The sequence below is a fragment of the Schistocerca piceifrons genome, chromosome 3 (assembly GCF_021461385.2).
Source record: "Schistocerca piceifrons isolate TAMUIC-IGC-003096 chromosome 3, iqSchPice1.1, whole genome shotgun sequence".
NCBI lineage: Eukaryota > Metazoa > Arthropoda > Insecta > Orthoptera > Acrididae > Schistocerca > Schistocerca piceifrons.
The window spans coordinates 953,382,554-953,401,089 of NC_060140.1; the positions used below are offsets into that span (position 1 = coordinate 953,382,554).

Consider the following 18,536-nt stretch of genomic DNA (forward strand, 5'->3'; position numbering starts at 1 on the left):
TTTAGGTGTTCGTTTTTCCCGCGCGCTATTCGGGAGTGGAATGGTAGAGAGATAGTATGATTGTGGTTCGATGAACCCTCTGCCAAGCACTTAAATGTGAATTGCAGAGTAATCATGTAGATGTAGATGTAGATTAGTGAAGACAGCAATTTCTTTTATATTTTTTTGCGGATGGAAGAAAACCGTCCACGAGCGGGTTAACACGATGCAGTTGGCGAACTAGGCTGGTAAGGCCGGCCGGTGCTCCGCGCTCGGCATGCAGTGGGCGAGGAATGTGCCCTGTGGACGCTTACGACTGCGTCAAATGTCAGTCATGCGAGCGCTATATCGGGCGCAACACGTTGTGCCACGGGCACAATACAGTGCATTGCAGAGCGCGTGCTGAGTTACTGCCGCTTATTTCGACGGCGGTCATAAAATTAGAGTGTTTAAGTAACCACGTGCGCGCAACCGAACGGCCCCAGTAGTTGAGTGCGACAGAACGCTGCACCATCGCCACCGGACATCATGGTACGTCTGACAATGAGTACTGTACAACGGATTCTCGTGCATGCTGACGCGATTTCAGGGAACTATGCGCTCCACAGTGTGTGTGTATATCCGTGGCGTTTCTACTCAGTCTGATTAAAATTATTGTATGTGTGCGACCACATCAAATTTTATTGTACTCAAGCTTGCTCGGCAATAACGCAGCATTATGACGGATACGGTGTGGTTCGGAGGCTAATTGGATAAGTATCATACGACGATTCTTGAAGTAAATACTCTGTTAATAGTAGGATTGGTTTGAGTACTGTGCTGCTTTTCTTCATATCGTAATGTTGAACTGAAACTGCCAGTCAGTAACAAGGAAATCAATGACGCATTTAAATTCCTGTACCGCTGTACTAATAGGCAAATACAAGGTGAGACTGGAAAGACTTACAGACGTTGTTCAGGGATAGCTTCTGAACATTTTGAGGTAAGAGACTGTAACACCTCCGTTTTTATCCCGACCTGATCTGATCGAATAGCAGCCCAGTATTTATTATTAACATGACCGTGAACCTAATGGGGCTGGCAATCGGAATTGACTGATACGGAAGTTTCCAGTTCGTCCTGTTCAATACTATAACACTGAATGTATGGTAATAAGGAACACCAACACAGTTTTACTAATTACGAACTTATATTCTTCTCAAAACACAAAAAGGAGACAGCCACTGCCTTCATCACACATATCTAATTACGGCTAATCTCAGCACAGGCTTTCTTCATTTGCCATTATTGTCACACGCTAGTCCATCACTGCATCCAACACTGCAATCCAAGGTTAGGCCGGCGCGGTAGACGCGAAACTAAATATCGGCACTAGTAACGTCACTGATCACTTTTATAAAGATACTTCATCACCTTCCAGGTATTTATTTATTATTTAGGGGTCTAACCACGGCGATGGTGACACCCTTCTCGGTTAAAAACCCTGTATTCCAATAATGGCCTCCACACACACACACACACACACACACACACACCATTCCCGCCAACCACTCTGGCGCATCTCGACACTCGCTCTCGCAACACGTCACAATCGATTGTTCGCCCTATCGACCTGTGCCGAGTGCAAAGTTATAGCAAGGGCCTACGGACCCCTTACAAGACCCACCGTCTCCAGCGGCTCGGTAAACAGTTAAAACAGTGCGTTATAGCGAAAATGTCGACAGTATGCGGTGTGTCTTGTTTCCATTCGCTCGCGCTTCCAGCTGTTGACAACAGTAGTAGACATTTTACTCTTCGCTTTCAAACCTGCATTCGGTACTGCTCGGTTCTGTCTTGGCTTTGTTTTCACAACAATGTTAGTTGTACGTTAATATATACAGCTGTGTGGACTTTGTCGATATGCGCCTCGCGTGTAGGTTCGATGAAAACAATGGAATATCGCCGCGATGACGCTGTGTTCAACTGTCCGCGCGTCGAGGCAGCCATATTGCAGTTCAGTGTTTCCGCACTCGGAGCGACTCACAGGCAACTCTTTGCCGATGTGTCTGCGTTGCTAGCGGGTCGCACCGAATCACTTCCTGTGTAGCTAAACAATGCTCCCCAGACAGCGCGCCTGCTGAGTAATTACCCAGTCGTTCGCTTAAACGCGTTGGCAAACGGTTGCCAGAGATTCGGCGCCCGCGTTGCTAAGCGATCCGAGATGCGTCGTGTCCTCGAAAACAGTTGAGTTTGGTTTAGAGAATGTGATTGTCACTCTGCAGCGGAGTGTGCGCTGATATGAAACTTCCTGGCAGATTAAAACTGTGTGTCGGACCGAGACTCGAACTCGGGGCCTTTGCCTTTCGCAGGCAAGTGCTCTACCAACTGAGCTACCCAAGCACGACTCACGACCCGCCCACACAGTTTTAATTCAGCCAGTATCTCGTCTGCCACCTTCCAAACTTCGCAGAAGCTCTTCTACATACCAGTTGAGTAATAGTTTACTTTAAAGGTCAACAAGAAGATTGCGAACATTACGTTTGTATGAAAAATAGAAAAACATTTTGTGATATACAACTATAAGCTCCCAGGCTACTAAGGAAGAGATCTGACAGAGAAAGCGGGATGTGACGTGGGAAAAGAATTTCATATGACGTGTGCAGTATCCTGTACATAAATTGCTTCAAATAAATTTATCGGTATGTCAGTGGTAGCAAATGTACAAAAAAAAAAAAAAACTGCAAATTGTACCATTAGTACAAGATGAGTCAAAAAGGACTATCAGTTTGTAGTGATGAAGAAATTCATTCAGATAACATACACAATTGGTAATGTGTCATTTTGTAGCACATAACCTCAACTTTCACGTAAAAGTGGCCGGCCGCTGTGGCCGAGCGGTTCTAGGCGCTTCAGTCCGGAACCGTGCTGCTGCTACTGTTGCAGGTTCGTATCCTGCTTCGGGCATGGATGTGTGTGATGGCCTCAGGTTAGTAAGGTTTAAGTAGTTCTAAGTCTAGGGAACTGATGACATCAGATGTTAAGTCCCATAGTGCTTAGAGCCATTTGAATTTGAGCGCAAAAGTGTGAGGTCTCATTTTGGTTCGATGTGGTAGTATCATTTATGATATGGCAAACATTCCACCGATAATCAATTTCTTCCCACAATTGTCGCAGCAAATCCGGCGCAACTTGTGCAGCGGTAGCGTAGATTCGATTTTTCAGGTCGGCTAAATTGTTTGGTAGGGGAGGAACATTCACAAGGTCTTTAATGAAACACCAGAGAAAGAAATCGACTGTGTCAAGTCTGGGGAGCGAGATGGCCGTGCGACTGGCCCTTCACAGTCAATACACCGACCTGGGAAGGGATTACCGAAAAATGGTTCAAATGGCTCTGAGCACTATGGGGCTTAACTTCTGAGGTCATCAGTCCCCTAGAACATAGACCTACTTGAACCTAACTAACATAAGGACGTCACACACATCCATGCCCGACGCAGGATTCGAACCTGCGACCGTAGCGGTCACGCGGTTCCAGACTGAAGCGCCTAGAACCGCTCGGCCACACCGGCCGGCTGAAGGGATTACCGAGGAAATTTTGAACCTCCTTGAGGAAGTGAGGTGTAGCGCCGTCTTGCTGGTGGTAGTAAACTATCACATCTCGGTCATCTTCATCGATCTGAGGAATTAAAAAATTTTGAAGCCTATAGAAATAGAGAAATGAAAAAACGATCGGATGGCATTGTTGGCCGAGAGGCCCCTTTCAGGGGAGTTCGGCCTCCGTATTGCAAGTCCTTTTTAGTTGACGCCACTTCGGCTACTTGCGTGTCAATGATGATGAAGGACACACAACACCCAGTCACCTGCCGGGAATCGAACCCGGCTCCTGCGTGGTAGGCGGTAACGCTACCGCTACGCTACGGAGGCGGACAGAGATAATCAATAGCAGGGACAGTTTTTTCCACGAAGAAGAAAGAGCCAGTGTTAACTGTGCACTACACTGGCGCTCCTGGTGGCGGAATGCGGTACTGATGCACTACATGATTTAAACTTAAATTTTTTTTGCTGCGAAATGACACATCTACCAGTTCTGTAAGTTGTCTCAATAAATTTCTATATCATGTCAAAGTTGTACAGTCCGTTCTGACTCACCCTGTATTCTCTTGTGTGACTTGCGTGACAGCCTTTTTCGTACTGTAAAATTAAATTCTCAAGCGGAAGAGATCTCCGATACTTGTAAATACAATTGTGCTCATATACAAATGATATAGCGAGCACAAACCACCATCGACAAATTTCCGTGTATGTAAAACTCAAGATACATTATCTGGGTTTTCAAAATAAAAGTAACCATGTGCTATGGCGGAAGAAATTAACTGCGCCCAATGACCGTAGCACTGTTTAGTCGTTCTATAAACAGCTACGAATTTCGATTCTGCCTGTCTACTTGACTGCTAGATACAGCCTATAGTTTGTTTGTTTCGATGTACGTATCAATCCAGAACTCCCTTCGTTTTCTTAATCGTGTGTAGTAATAACACAGAAGCGTATCTCCCTCTGAGCCTGAATCTGTGATCGACATGCAGAGTGTAGCCAAAAGAATCTCGGGTGCGACAAACAATACTCCCTGTCTTCCACACTCGCACATGGCAACTGAAAGTTCTCATTTCAGAGCTAGTCCGTGCGCGGAACAGCGTTACCAGCTAGTCAGCAACCAGTTGCCGATACTGGTAAATCGCCTGCCCGTTGCGTTCCTTTTCAGTTGCTCCGCGTGCGGCGTTAGAGTTGTCGCATTACTCTGTGTTGTGTGGTGCACGTTTTGGTTGCTGCATATTGCTGGTCTCTTCACTTTTACGAAGGTTCTCTCGCAGAAACAAGGGTGACTGTAATACCAAACCGAAAAAAATTATAACTACGTTGTCACTCCGTAACGAGTCGCCCGAGATCACAAGGAAAGATCACCAACGTGACCTCGTATTTTAAGGAGGAAAAAGCACACTTGCGAGATATCAGCCCCAGAAACCGATACCACGCGAACATTTGGGCCGTAATTCTGACAGAACGCAGTTACGACCTTCTGAAAGTACAGCTTTTAAACATGTGCATGCGCAACTTGTCACTCGTTCAGTCCAGCTGCAGCCACTTAATGCCGGTCGCCAAGTACTGTGCAGTGGAGTAAGAGGTTTGCGAAATACTGTTTTGACATTCGTAACATACCTTTTTCAGTGTGTCAACAGCAACGGGCGCAGTTTCTAACCTGCAGCTGGTGCCAGAGATCTTTTGGCTTTGAACGTTTAGATGCTGCGATTCACAACTGCAGTATGACTGAATGAAACGAATGAGTGCTTCATTAAAGACGCAGTGCAGCGCCATTTAATTATTAACATCACTGCTGTGCGTTATTTTCTTTGGATTTTAAAGCTGGCACGTTAAAGTGGATTGCATTTGCAGGAGATGTGCTATTATTCAATACGTTGACGTGATTAAATTGTAAGTCGAAAATCGTTAACTTTACTTCATAATAATTCTTCAGTTTCTTGGGTTTCTTCATTTTGATTTTGAGGCATACACGTAGCTGCAGAATATCAATATGAGAATCATCATCATCATTTCCTTAGGGCTTTTGTCCCACTGAGAAGGACTTTGCCGGCCGCGGTGGTCTAGCGGTTCTGGCGCTGCAGTCCGGAACCGGGGGACTGCTACGGTCGCAGGTTCGAATCCTGCCTCGGGCATGGGTGTGTGTGATGTCCTTAGGTTAGTTAGGTTTAAGTAGTTCTAAGTTCTAGGGGACTTATGACCTAAGATGTTGAGTCCCATAGTGCTCAGAGCCATTTGAACCATTTGAACCATTAGAAGGACTTTGAGGTTTCATAGGATGGCCTTCGGCTGTGTGTCTGAGAAGGACTTTGAGGTTTTTATTCTATTGAGGTTATAACATCTTAACCTAAAAATCAACAAGATGTTGATTTATTTTAATTCATTCAAAAAAAAAAAAAAAAAAAAAATTCACGAGCGGTCTGGCGCGACCAATAACCACCACAATCAAACTTTAAAGATAAATAATTTAATTTAAAGATAAGAAATTAATGAAGAACAACTATAATACAGCGAGAACAAGTAGACAACCCGCCCACCTCCCCAGGGGGCGTAACCCCTGCAACCCTCACGACAAAAAACGACCGAAAATCAATTAATCTGCAACACGGGTATCGTAACACTAGGGCCCGTGTTGTGTTGCAGTCCCGCGCACAGTGACTCCAAGCCGAGAGCAGCGCGGCGGAAGTCCTTATCACCACTGATAAGAACCGGATGTAGTTCTCAGCTCTGCAGCAATCTCCCAGCGCCAAAACTCCATAAGAATAACATTGACGGAAGTGAATTATTCTGCAACACGGATCAAGTAAACATACTGCACGCTGAAAATTTCCAAGTCCGAACGAAGGTCACGCGCAGAGAGACGCGTACAGCGCCAGAAACTAAGTCCCAATGAAGGTCACGCGCTTTAACACGCGTACACCAACCAACAACGTATTCTACAAATGCAGTAGCGTCAAGTAACAACGTATTCTACAAATGCAGTAGCGTCAAGCCGTGTTGCGAGATTTGGCGATGTTAGAGGGTGGCCAGATGCCCTTTCTGGCGCCACCCTGTACCCCTTGGGGCGGAATTAGCGTACCCCAGCTGCCTGCGTCTAGCATAAGCCATGAAATAGTGCGAGTCGTGTAACTGAGGCGGGACGTGGGGACCAGCCCAGTATTCAGCTAGTGGGATGTGGAAAACCGCCTAAAAACCACGTCCAAGTCGTTAGTCCGCCAGGCGGATTCGATCCGGGGCCGCCGCGCCTACTCGAGTCCATGAAGCAGCGCGTTAGCGCTCTTGGCTAACCTGGCGGGTAGAATACCAACATGAGAATGTTGAACATGTATGTGATGAGGTTGACATACTACATACATTAATTATTACTTTTGGCATAGAATAGAATGTCGTGGAACAATATTTCAAACAATGTTGGGCAAATATGTCCATCTCCCTTCTCCTACTTCTTCGCCTTGAAGATCCCATGAATAGGAGGACTCTGGTCGTGGCTCCGCCGTACAGTACTTCGCACACTCTGACATTAGGCGGCTGCAGTGGGGAAAAGCGAGTGATAAACCGTATGCGCGAAAATTTAAAAGCTGTACTTCCAGAAGGTCTTAACTACGTAATACCAGAATTATGACCCAGATTTCCGCACGAGACCGATTGCTGGGGCTGAAATCTTTCAAATTTCCTTTTTTCTCCTTAAAACATGAGGTCAATTTGGTGACGGTTCTTGTCAGGAAATATCCCCGAGCAACCTCTAACGGTTTGTCAGTACAGTTCTGGTTCATTCTGTATTCATGTACTGCTGTGGTGTGTCGCGGCTTTTTGTCCTTTTGGCTGTGGCGAACTATCCGCTACGCTCTTCGTGTTAGGACGCCTATTCGATTTCGTGTTGGTAACTCGGGAGTCACCTGGCCAGAACCCACGTAGTTCCTGCTTCCGCACTTCACTGAGTCTCACCAGCCCATATCTTATCTCTTCATTTCTCTTTTCAGATTGCCTACCTGCCTACTCGGTTAAGAGATCTAACGTTCCTTTCATCCAAAGCTAGATTTTTTATTTTTTATAAAAAAAAAATGATACGTAGTCCCCGTCCGGATATCAAAATAGAGGACTATTTTCTCTCCGGAGAACACTGGAGGACGACATTATCATAAAACCAAAGTTGTATATCCTCGAGAAGTATACTGGGTGTTGTCTTGCTTTTAGCAGTCCGCAGTACCAACATAGCAAGACAACGTTAGCTAATAATACATGGCCAGATCAGTCAGTCGGCCAGACTGTTGCGCTGTAACTACAGAAACTGTCGGTACCCCTGTTCAGGAATCATTTCTTAGGGTCTTGTCTGACACTGCTTTGATGAGGTTGCATCTACGGTACGGCAGGCCATCTGTGAATCGTTGAGTCACTCAGGCCAACCCATCGCAGCACACTCCACGGTTCACGAGCAGTTTTACGGCACAATTTGACTGAGAGAAGAGATACGTCTTGAAGCATCAAGGAATAGTTAGGTCAGTAATGGAGAGAATTGTGTGACGTTGAAAAAATGTAGACATAGAGTACGAACTGATAACAAAAATCATACAAGTACTGAAGCAGATGTAGGTTGCAGTATTAATCCAGAGGAGAAGAGACTTGCAAACGCCGGAGTAGCGTGAACAGCTGCATAGAAACGGACTTGAGACCACGTACAAACAACAATGGTAACAACAACAAGAACAACAACAGTAGCAACTACATCGCTTTTTCCACCTTTGACAGTGATATACGTTTGAGATGAATGCCAATTTGAAAAAGTGGATCACAATCCAAGGCAAACAGTAGATTCCTTTGTTACTGGCTGGTTAAGTCAGTCCAAAGTTCGGAGGGAAGTAAGTGGCTACCGCGTTTAGTAGGATTAACCATTGGGAAACACTACAGTGTTCAAAACGACCTTAGACCTGAGCACAGCGTTGCAAGACTCTGAGCACACGCTGTTCGGCGATTGCTGTTATTTTCTTCTAGTCTTTGTAGACGGACCTCCGAAGATAACGTTTTACACAAGAACACTGTGTACTTATACGGTCCCGTTTCTACGTTACTATGAAATCAAAGCGACTCAAATTTTGGACGAGGGCACTAATAGTGACTTCCTACATATTTTTGCAGGACAGTAAGTTTTCAAAATTCAGTACTTACAGGGGATAGGGAAAATAATGTGAACACCTATACTTACTTGGGAATGGTTAATTAATAAAGGATTGGGCCCCCATAATGCAGCTGCGATTCTTCTTGGAATACTGGCATACATTGATTGTATAGTCACCAGTGGCATGTTATGCCACTCTTCGATCAGAACTTCTTCTAACTCCCGTAGTGACGAGGGAGGCGGATATCTGCTCTGGAGTCTGCGCTCCAATACCACCCACATGGGTTCCATAATGTTCAAGTCCGGGGACTGTGCCGGCCAGGGAAGACTCTGCAGTTCAGTTGCATGCTCCTCACACCACGATTTTTGTCCTGGCTGTGTGAAGGGGTGCATTATCTTGCTGAAATATGGCACCATTGTTGGGGAAGAACATTGGAATCATGATGAATCATGAGGTGCAACTGATTGCCTAAATTGTTCACATAATCGCTGGCTTAACACGGCCTTTGAGATTAATGATGGGAACAGCAGAATACCATGATATGGCTACCCACACCATCACACTTCCACCTCCATGCTCAACCACAGGAATCAAGCAGACAGGATTGTAGGCTTCTTCCGGTGTTCTCCAGACATAAACCCGGCCCGATGTTGCAAATAAGTAAGACGTAGACTCGTCGGACCGTATGACGTGTTTCTACTGATCAACTGTCCAGGATTTATGCTCCTAACACTGTGTTTTACGCTTCTTTGCATTGGTTGTCCTCAGTAAAGATTTTGCTATAGCAGCTCGCCTATGAACATTCGTTTCATGGAGCTCTCGGCGCACAGTGTTGATAGATACAGGGTCTCAGAGATGGACATTGAGCTCTGCAGTCATTTTAGCCGCTGCAGTTTTGTGTTGCTTTGACACAAAAAAATGGTTCAAATGGCTCTGAGCACTATGGGACTCAACTGCTGTGGTCATAAGTCCCCTAGAACTACTTAAACCTAACTAACCTAAGGACATCACACACATCCATGCCCGAGGCAGGATTCGAACCTGCGGCCATAGTGGTCGTGCGGTTCCAGACTGTAGCGCCTTTAACCGCTCGGCCACTCCGGCCGGCGTTTTGACACAATTCGTGTTTACAACAGTCTCTGTCATTTAGTTATGATCTACGCCCACTATTACATTTACACGATGATGTCTTTCCATGTTTTGTGTAAGCTGTGATGACTGTGGATACAGTTGCTCTTGAAACGTTCAATAAGTTGTCTTCCTTGGTTACTGATACTCCAGCTAATCGGGCCCCCACAATCTGCCATCTTTGGAGCTCTGTTAGGTCTTTCATTGAGTGTCGACCTCGGCCTCTGAGTGCAAATACGAAGTGTGTGCACCACTCTAAACAACGTCAACTCATGCCTAGTCCGTAGTGAACACGCACAGTCCAGCACGACACGTACTTTACATGCGTTGTTGACTATCAAACACAACCATCCCATTACTACCACTGTCCACATTATTTTGCCTATACCCTGTTCATGAAACGATCAAATGACATCACACAATGACGCCTCTGTAGATTACGTTGCACATCTGACGTCTTCCCGCACGGGTTGGAGCCCGATTTTCTTGTTGGATATATATATATATATATATATATATATATATATATATATATATATATATATATATATATATATCGTAAACCACATCAAATACTGACTAACCGATTCCACAGACCGAACGTGAGGAGAGGGGCTAGTGTAATTGTTTAATACAAACTATACAAAAATCCACGGAAGTATGTTTTTTAACACAAACCTACGTTTTTTTAAAATGGAACCACGTTAGTTTTGTTAGCACATTTGAATATATAAACAAATACGTAATCAGTGCCGTTTGTTGCATTGTAAAATGTTAATTACATCCGGAGATATTGTAACCTAAATTTGACGCTTGAAACATTTTCCTCACTTCATTGCAGGGGCCCAAACAGCTGCAACATACTTCGCGTTTCTACAGAATGATCTGCCAACGTTGCCCGAAAATGTCCCACTGGAAACGCGTCGACGTATGTGGTATCAGCATGATGGTGCACCTGCACATTCCGCAATTAACACTAGGCTGACCCTTGACAGGCTGTTCGACGGGCGTTTCATAGGACGTGGAGGACGCATAAATTGGCCAACCCGTTCTCCTGATCTTACACCTCTGGACTTCTTTCTGTGGGGCACGTTAAAGGAGAATGTGTACCGTGATGTGCCTACAACCCCAGAGGATATGAAACAACGTATTGTGGCAGCCTGAGGCGACATTACACCAGATGTACTGCGGCGTGTACGACATTCATTACGCCAGAGATTGCAATTGTGTGCAACAAATGATGGCCACCACATTGAACATCTATTGGCCTGACATGTCAGGACACACTCTATTCCACTCCGTAATTGAAAATGGAAACCACATGTGTACGTGTACCTCACCCCTCATGGTAATGTACATGTGCGTCAGTGAAAAAGACCAATAAAAAGGTGTTAGCATGTGGACGTAATGTGCTCTTCCAGTCTCTTCTGTACCTAAGGACCATCACCGTTCCCTTTGGATCCCTACGTAATTCGGTGCTCTCCGATACACACGATCGAACAGCGGAGGAGTGGTACTCAAGCGTCAACTTTAGGTTACAATATCTCCGGATGTAATTAACATTTTAAAATGCAACAAACGGCACTGATTACGTATTTCTTTATATGTTCAGATGTGCTAACAAAACTAACGGGGTTCCATTTAAAAAAAACGTAGGTTTGTGTTAAAAAACATACTTCCGTGCATTTTTTTATCGTTTGTAGTAACCAATTACACTAGCCCCTCTCCTCACGTTCGGTCTGTGGAATCGATTCGTCAGTATTTGATGTGGTTTACGAAATATATCCAGCGGTAATGTTAGGTGACATCTCCCAGTACATTCACTGGAACATCTAACACAGGATATGTTGATCTCAGTACGAAGGTACAATCTGAAGTGGCCCTCTGCTGAATCGACGAAGAAAGGGTCATATGGGAAACACTGACTAGAAGGGACAGAATGCTAAGATGTTATGATGTCTGTTAAACATCGGGGAATAACTACCATGGTTCTAGAGTGATTTGTAGAGGGTAAAAACTGTAGCGGAACGCAGAGCTTGGAATACATCCAGCAAATAATTGAGGACGATGAGTGCAAGCAGTACTCTGAAGTACAGGGATAGGAAATTGTGACGGGTCATCAAACCAGTGAGAAGACTGATGGCAATAAATAAATAAACCACATGTACTATATTGTTGTTGTAGTCTTCAGTCCAGAGACTGGTTTGATTCAGCTCTCCATGCTACTCTATCCTGTGCAAGCTTCTTCATCTCCCCGTACCCACCACAACCTACATCCTTCTGAATCTACTTAGTGTATTCATCTGTTGGTCTCCCTCTACGATTTTTACCCTCCACGTTGCCCTCCAATACTAAATTGGTGGTCCCTTGATGCCTCAGAATATGTCCTACCAACGGATCCCTTCTTCTAGTCAAGTTGTGCCACAAATTTCTCTCCTCCCCTATTCTATTCAATACCTCCTCATTAGTTATGTGATCTACCCATCTAATCTTCAGCATCATTCTGTAGCACCACATTTTGAAAGCTTCTATTCTCTTCTTGTCCAAACTATTTATCGTCCATGTTTCAATTCCATACATGGCTACGCTCCATACAAATACTTTCAGAAACGACTTCCTGACACTTGAATCTATACTCGATATTAACAAATTTCTCTTCTTCAGAAACGCTTTGCTTGCCATTGCCGGTCTACATTTTATGTTCTCTCTACTTCGACAATCATCAGTTATTTTGCTCCCCAAATAGCAAAACTCATTTAGTACTTTAAAAGTCTCATTTTCATGTTCCGTATGTTGCCGAAATGGAGATTTGTGTGAGTGTGGAAAACAGTCCGGAAACGCAGACCGCTCGATCAGTTTTCGCAAAGGCTGGGCAAGAATTCGATGGAAATGTTGTTAGTTTCACGGCCCTTAACTTTTGTATTCTGCAGCCCATTGTACACAACATAACTGAAAACACTTCCTACCAACATTGCCAGTTTCAGTCCTCTTTCATCTACTTACTCAGCGAGAGAAAAACGGCTGTTTATGTGACTCGGTAGACTTTATGATCTCTCAAATCTTATTCTTATGGTCCCTATACGAGATAAAAGATGCATCAATGTTGGAGTCGCCTTCTGTGCTTTTGATTTATTTTGTTTGTCCCATTTCATTTACCAATTCGTAGCTGTACCACTAGATACTTAAATTACACATTGTTTAAATATTCAAGTACTGAGTTATTATACATGCCAGATTTTTGGTATATGTCAGTATCATCTTCCTTCTTTGGCTACTTTTGTACTGAGTTATTATAAATGGCAAATTTTTGGTATATGTCGGTGTCATATTCCTTCTTTAGACTTTTTTGCAGTTAGATTTTTTGTATACATCAGTGTCATCTTCCTTCTTTACACCTTTCTGCACCGAGATTTTTGGTGTATGTCAGTGTCATCTAGTTCTTTGCACTTTTTTGTACTGAGTTGTTATAACTCAATACAGAAATGTCTAAAGAAGGAAGATCACACTGATATACACCAAAAATCTGGCATTTACCAACTCTAGTGTAACAGATGCGATGCTCTGTACTTAGGGCAGATCAACAGACCCTTGAAATAAGGTATAAAGAATATAAAAAGGCCTAGAAGTATGGTACCAGCCATTCAATATTTGCAGAGCACCTTCAGCAATAAAACCTCCGCCCCACCGCAGCTGAACAGGGAATGAAAACAGTCAGATTTAGTAACAAAAACCATGTGCTATCCCTACAATAGAACTTCCAAGTCCAAACAGCTATAACAGAGAGGAAACACATAATAAATTGCCAGATAATCACCAGCAACCAAACGTTATTTGAATTAATAAAACATATTATAGATAAAGAGAAACCCCCATACACATCACAAAATAATATCACAAACTTGGTAGTATCCCCACCCTATATCACCTACTACTGTACCATACCAAAGGAATAATCTACAAAAAAAAAAAAAAAAAAAAAAAAAAAAAAAAAAAAAAAAAAAAGATTCAAATGGCTCTGAGCACTATGGGACTTAATTTCTGAGGTTATCAGTCCCCTAGAACTTAGAAACACTGAAACGTAACTAACCTAAGGACATCACACACATCCATGCCCGAGGCAGGATTCGAACCTGCGACCGTAGCGGTCGCGCGGTTCCAGACTGTAGCGCCTAGAACCGCTCGGCCACCCAGGCCGGCTAATAATTTACACACACAATAGTTAGAACATGTTAGCTACCTTCAAATACACAGACACAGACACAGACACACACGGACACACACACACACACACACACACACACACACACACACACACACACCTGTCGGAAAATATAAACACATACACTAGCCAAAAAATATAAACACTCGTACATACAGAGCAGCAGCAGACGATCAAGCTGCTATGAAAGCAAATGACGAATGCATCCCGCAATAGCAAAACAAAATCACTCGAAAAGGAGAGATGGCAGTCGTTCGTCACAACACAAAACCGTGAATGTATTTAGTGTCAGTGAAAGTTCTGTGTGCTAAAATCTACAACATACATGTAGAAGAACAGGAAGAATGACGTAAGCAACAGAAAACTGTGAGTACATGTAAAATTTAATACTGTTTTTAGAAGTAACTTAAAACATTTGAACTGTTCACGATCCTAGCAAACAAAACTGTAAGAAAAAACCATTTGGTTACAGTGACCACTGAAGATGCTTTCAAATAAAGATAAAAGCTAATAACCCGTTCATTGCCGTCGAAAAACACAGTATTTAATTTACATAACTTATATTTATTTATAATTTATCATTTCAAGGCAGTTTTTCAGGCTAAAATATTTCTCAGCTATTGCCTTGATTTTCAGTCGCTATAAACACTTTGGATTTTACGCACCCGTCACTAATTCTGTTATTTCTTATTTCAGGATGACCTTCCTCCAGAACAGATACAAGGTGAGTAGAACACAAATCTTGCTGATCCATCAACGTCACTTATCGAATGGAATTGCTGGCCAAGGGAAAAAACCTATTTTGAGAGCAGTAACCGTAACATCAATAAGAAAGAGGATGCCACAGGGCCAAATTCTATCACTGCTGAATTTTAAATTGAATTTTGTTTTAAGTCTCGACTTGCTTTAAGTAAACGTCCATTTTGAAGTTGCAGGCACGTACGTGTAGGAATCTGCATGCACTAATGGAGGAAAAAAATAATCAGTTCTTCTTATTATATTTTTCTTATTATACAAATGGACACGAAACTGGTCATTGTCTATGGATCTGACAGGTTACGCTCGTCAAACATTAGAGTCGTTGACTTCCCAATTACTGAAAACGTAGCACCAAATAATTGCGCATACCAAACTTGGAATTTAGTATCCAGCTGTCGCAGTCTTCAATCCTCTGACAACCATTTTCAAGCTGCCCAACATCAAAGCACTTCAGCTGAAACCGTTTGATCACCATGATCAGTCGCTGACTTTTTTACCATTAGGTGACAGGACGGTGTAGGAGATATCTAGAAGCGAGCATTCTCTACAACATCATGCGAAACAAATATGTTGCTTCAGAGAAACTTTTCGGTTGGTACAATTTACGCGATAACGAATTCAACATTAACCTACATACTTTTATCTAATACTTGACACTGAAGTCATTATATCCACCACATGTAAGTTCCCCCAAGTATTTAGTGATTGAGAGTATGTATGAACAGTTTTCTTCGCGGTCAGATTGAGGTTTTCCATTCCACAGAGCAAAGATTCCAATCCAATTGCTACATTTTATTCATAGCTTGCGAAAGGAATGCTGAAATGTAGTTGTCGTAACGGCCATTCGTTTTCTGCTCCAGTCCTGAAAAAGGCGTTCGATGCCTTTGACCACGAGAAGAAGGGCTACATCACCATAGACACGGTGCAGACCATCCTGGACATGCTGGGCATCAAGCTGGACGCGGACACGCTGCAGGAGGTCGTCGACGAGCTGGACGCAGACGGTGAGCAAAAGTACTACAGTATCCCGACACTTAACGGACACTAACAAGGGAACCTCCCCATCGCACCCCCCTCAGATTTCGTTATAAGTTGGCACAGTGGATAGGCCTTGAAAACCTGAACACAGATCAATCGAGAAAACAGGAAGAAGTTGTGTGGAACTATGAAAAAATAAGCAAAATATGCAAACTGAGTAGTCCATGTGCGAGATAGGCAACATCAAGCATAATGTGATCGCAGGAGCGCCGTGGTCCCGTGGTTAGCGTGAGCAACTGCGGAACGAGGGGTCCTTGGTGCAAGTCTAAAAAAAAATGGCTCTGAGCACCATGGGACTCAACTGCTGAGGTCATTAGTCCCCTAGAACTTAGAACTAGTTAAACCTAACTAACCTAAGGACATCACAAACATCCATGCCCGAGGCAGGATTCGAACCTGCGACCGTAGCGGTCTTGCGGTTCCAGACTGCAGCGCCTTTAACCGCACGGCGACTTCGGCCGGCCGGTGCAAGTCTCCCTCGAGCGAAAAATGTTTCTTTATTTTCGCAAAGTTATGATCTGTCCATTCGTTCATTGACGTCTCTGTTCACTGTAATAAGTTTAGTGTCTGTGTTTTTCGACCGCACCGCAAAACCGTGCGATTAGTAGACGAAAGGACGTGACTCTTCAATGAGAACCGAAAACTTTTGATCGCAAGGTCATAGGTCAACAGATTCCTCCACAGGAAAACACGTCTGATATATTCTATACGACACTGGTGACGGCATGTGCGTCACATGACAGGAATATGTTGTCGACCCACATAACTTGTACACTTGGCGAATGGGAAAAAACATTCTTCTACGTTGCCCGATTTAGGTGATAATTACTCCCAAAAAAGTGATGAAAACATAAGAGTTTGTCACATAAACTGCAATAAATGAATCCAACAGTCGCTCACTTTTCCTTGTGCTCTGTTAAAACATATGTTTTTAACGTTTTCAAATTTTTTCGTGTGTAGACCGTCAAATCCTGCATATGTCCAAGCAAATCTGAACATGTCCTGGAATTTTGGAGAGCGAAGTTGATTATGTGTGAGTGCCTGAACTTTGATAATTGTCTGAAAATAAAAAATTAAAATTTTCGCTCGAAGGAAGATTTGAACCAAGGACCTCTCGCTCCGCAGTTGCTCACGCTAACTACGGGACCACGGCGCTCCTGAGTGAAGTCTACCCCAGATGATGTTCCCTATCATTCGCATGAATTACTCAGTTTGTATATTTTGCTTAATTTTTCAGAGTTCCATACAACTTCTTTCTGTTTTCTCGATTGATCTGTATTCAGTTTTTCAAGGCCTATCCACTGTGCCAACTTATAACTGAATCTGAGGGGGGTGCGATGGGGAGGTTCCCTTGTAAGCACCTTATGTAAAAAAAATTTAAATACAGAAAACTCCAACCCGTCGCTTTTTTTGAAATAGTTATTGATTGCATGAACCGTTTTTCGAATCATCACAGACTCACCTTCAGGAGGGTGCATACTGTAGCTATTTCAAAATGTAATACTCTGTGACGTGTCGGTGGGACATGCTTTTTGCCTCAGGGCCACTTTGAAACATCTATAATTTGTACCCTCCTACGAGTATGCACGATAACGAATTCTGCCTTAACATAAAATACACAACAAAAGTCTGGATAGACTTTTATGTATCACCTGTTCGTAGAGTCATTATATCCATTATATCCCACATGTCTTCAGTGATGAAGGATCTGTACGAATAGTTTTCTCCACTGTCACATTGAGGTTCTCCATTCCACAGAACAACTCATATGCACCGTTTGAGGATGAGCCTATAAACATTCGAAAACCGGTTCATGCAATGAATAAATAATTCAAAAAAGTGACTGGTTGCAGTTTTCTGTATTTATCTTGACTAAACAGTCGCGAGTCCTTAAAGATCTGTAATGGATAAGCTTAAGAAGAAACAGTCTCAGCAGATACGGATTTCAATGTTAACTGAAAACAATACCAAGATTTTATATTAATCTTGCAATCTTTATTGTTTGTGTTCCATTATAGTTTTTTCTTAGATCCATTTTCCTAATTCAAAAGAATGATCCTTAGGTTGTTGCTTCTGCAAAGAAATAAATTTTTTCAAATGGCTTTTCATACCAGTTACTGTTGTTTATCGATGTTTAAAATTATATACATGTAATAGTACACTGCCGGCCGGTGTGGCAGTGCGGTTAAAGGCGCTTCAGTCTGGAACCGCGTGTCCGCTACGGTCGCAGGTTCGAATCCTGCCTCGGGCATGGATGTGTGTGGTGTCCTTAGGTTAGTTAGGTTTAATTAGTTCTAAGTTCTAGGCGACTGATGACCTCAGAAGTTAAGTCGCATAGTGCTCAGAGCAATTTGAACCATTTTTATAGTACTCTAGCGACCATTCCCACGTTAATACATTCACTCTCCATGAACCTGCACGAAGAACTACCCCTCTGTAATCATGGGTCCGCCAACGTTGCGGACAAAACAAAGACAACAGACATAAAAGAGTGATTGAGTCTCTGAGATAATTTTGTAATTTACAAACTTTTTCGTATCAACAAAATGTTGCGCCCTACAAACACTCTTTGTTAAATTCATTACTATAAAATTTGTATTGTTCTTATATGATTGTTGTGAGATGTTAATTTGATTTCTGTTTCCATCGCTGCCGAATATCTCTTTAGAATCTACGAATTTTTGAACAGAATTGTGAGAAATTATTACAGGGTTATTACAAATGAT

General features: G+C 43.1%; 1 protein-coding gene across 1 annotated transcript in view; it reads left to right on the forward strand.

The window, feature by feature from the left end:
- Positions 1 to 373: 373 nt before the first annotated feature.
- LOC124788170 (troponin C, isoallergen Bla g 6.0101-like) overlaps positions 374 to 18,536 on the forward strand; it is a 70,946-nt gene continuing 52,783 nt past the window's right edge. The window contains exons 1-3 of the mRNA XM_047255324.1: positions 374 to 510; positions 14,710 to 14,737; positions 15,633 to 15,776. Of these exons, the coding sequence (XP_047111280.1) occupies positions 508 to 510; positions 14,710 to 14,737; positions 15,633 to 15,776 (175 nt within the window). The 5' untranslated portion in view covers positions 374 to 507. The remainder of the gene's footprint in view (positions 511 to 14,709; positions 14,738 to 15,632; positions 15,777 to 18,536) is intronic.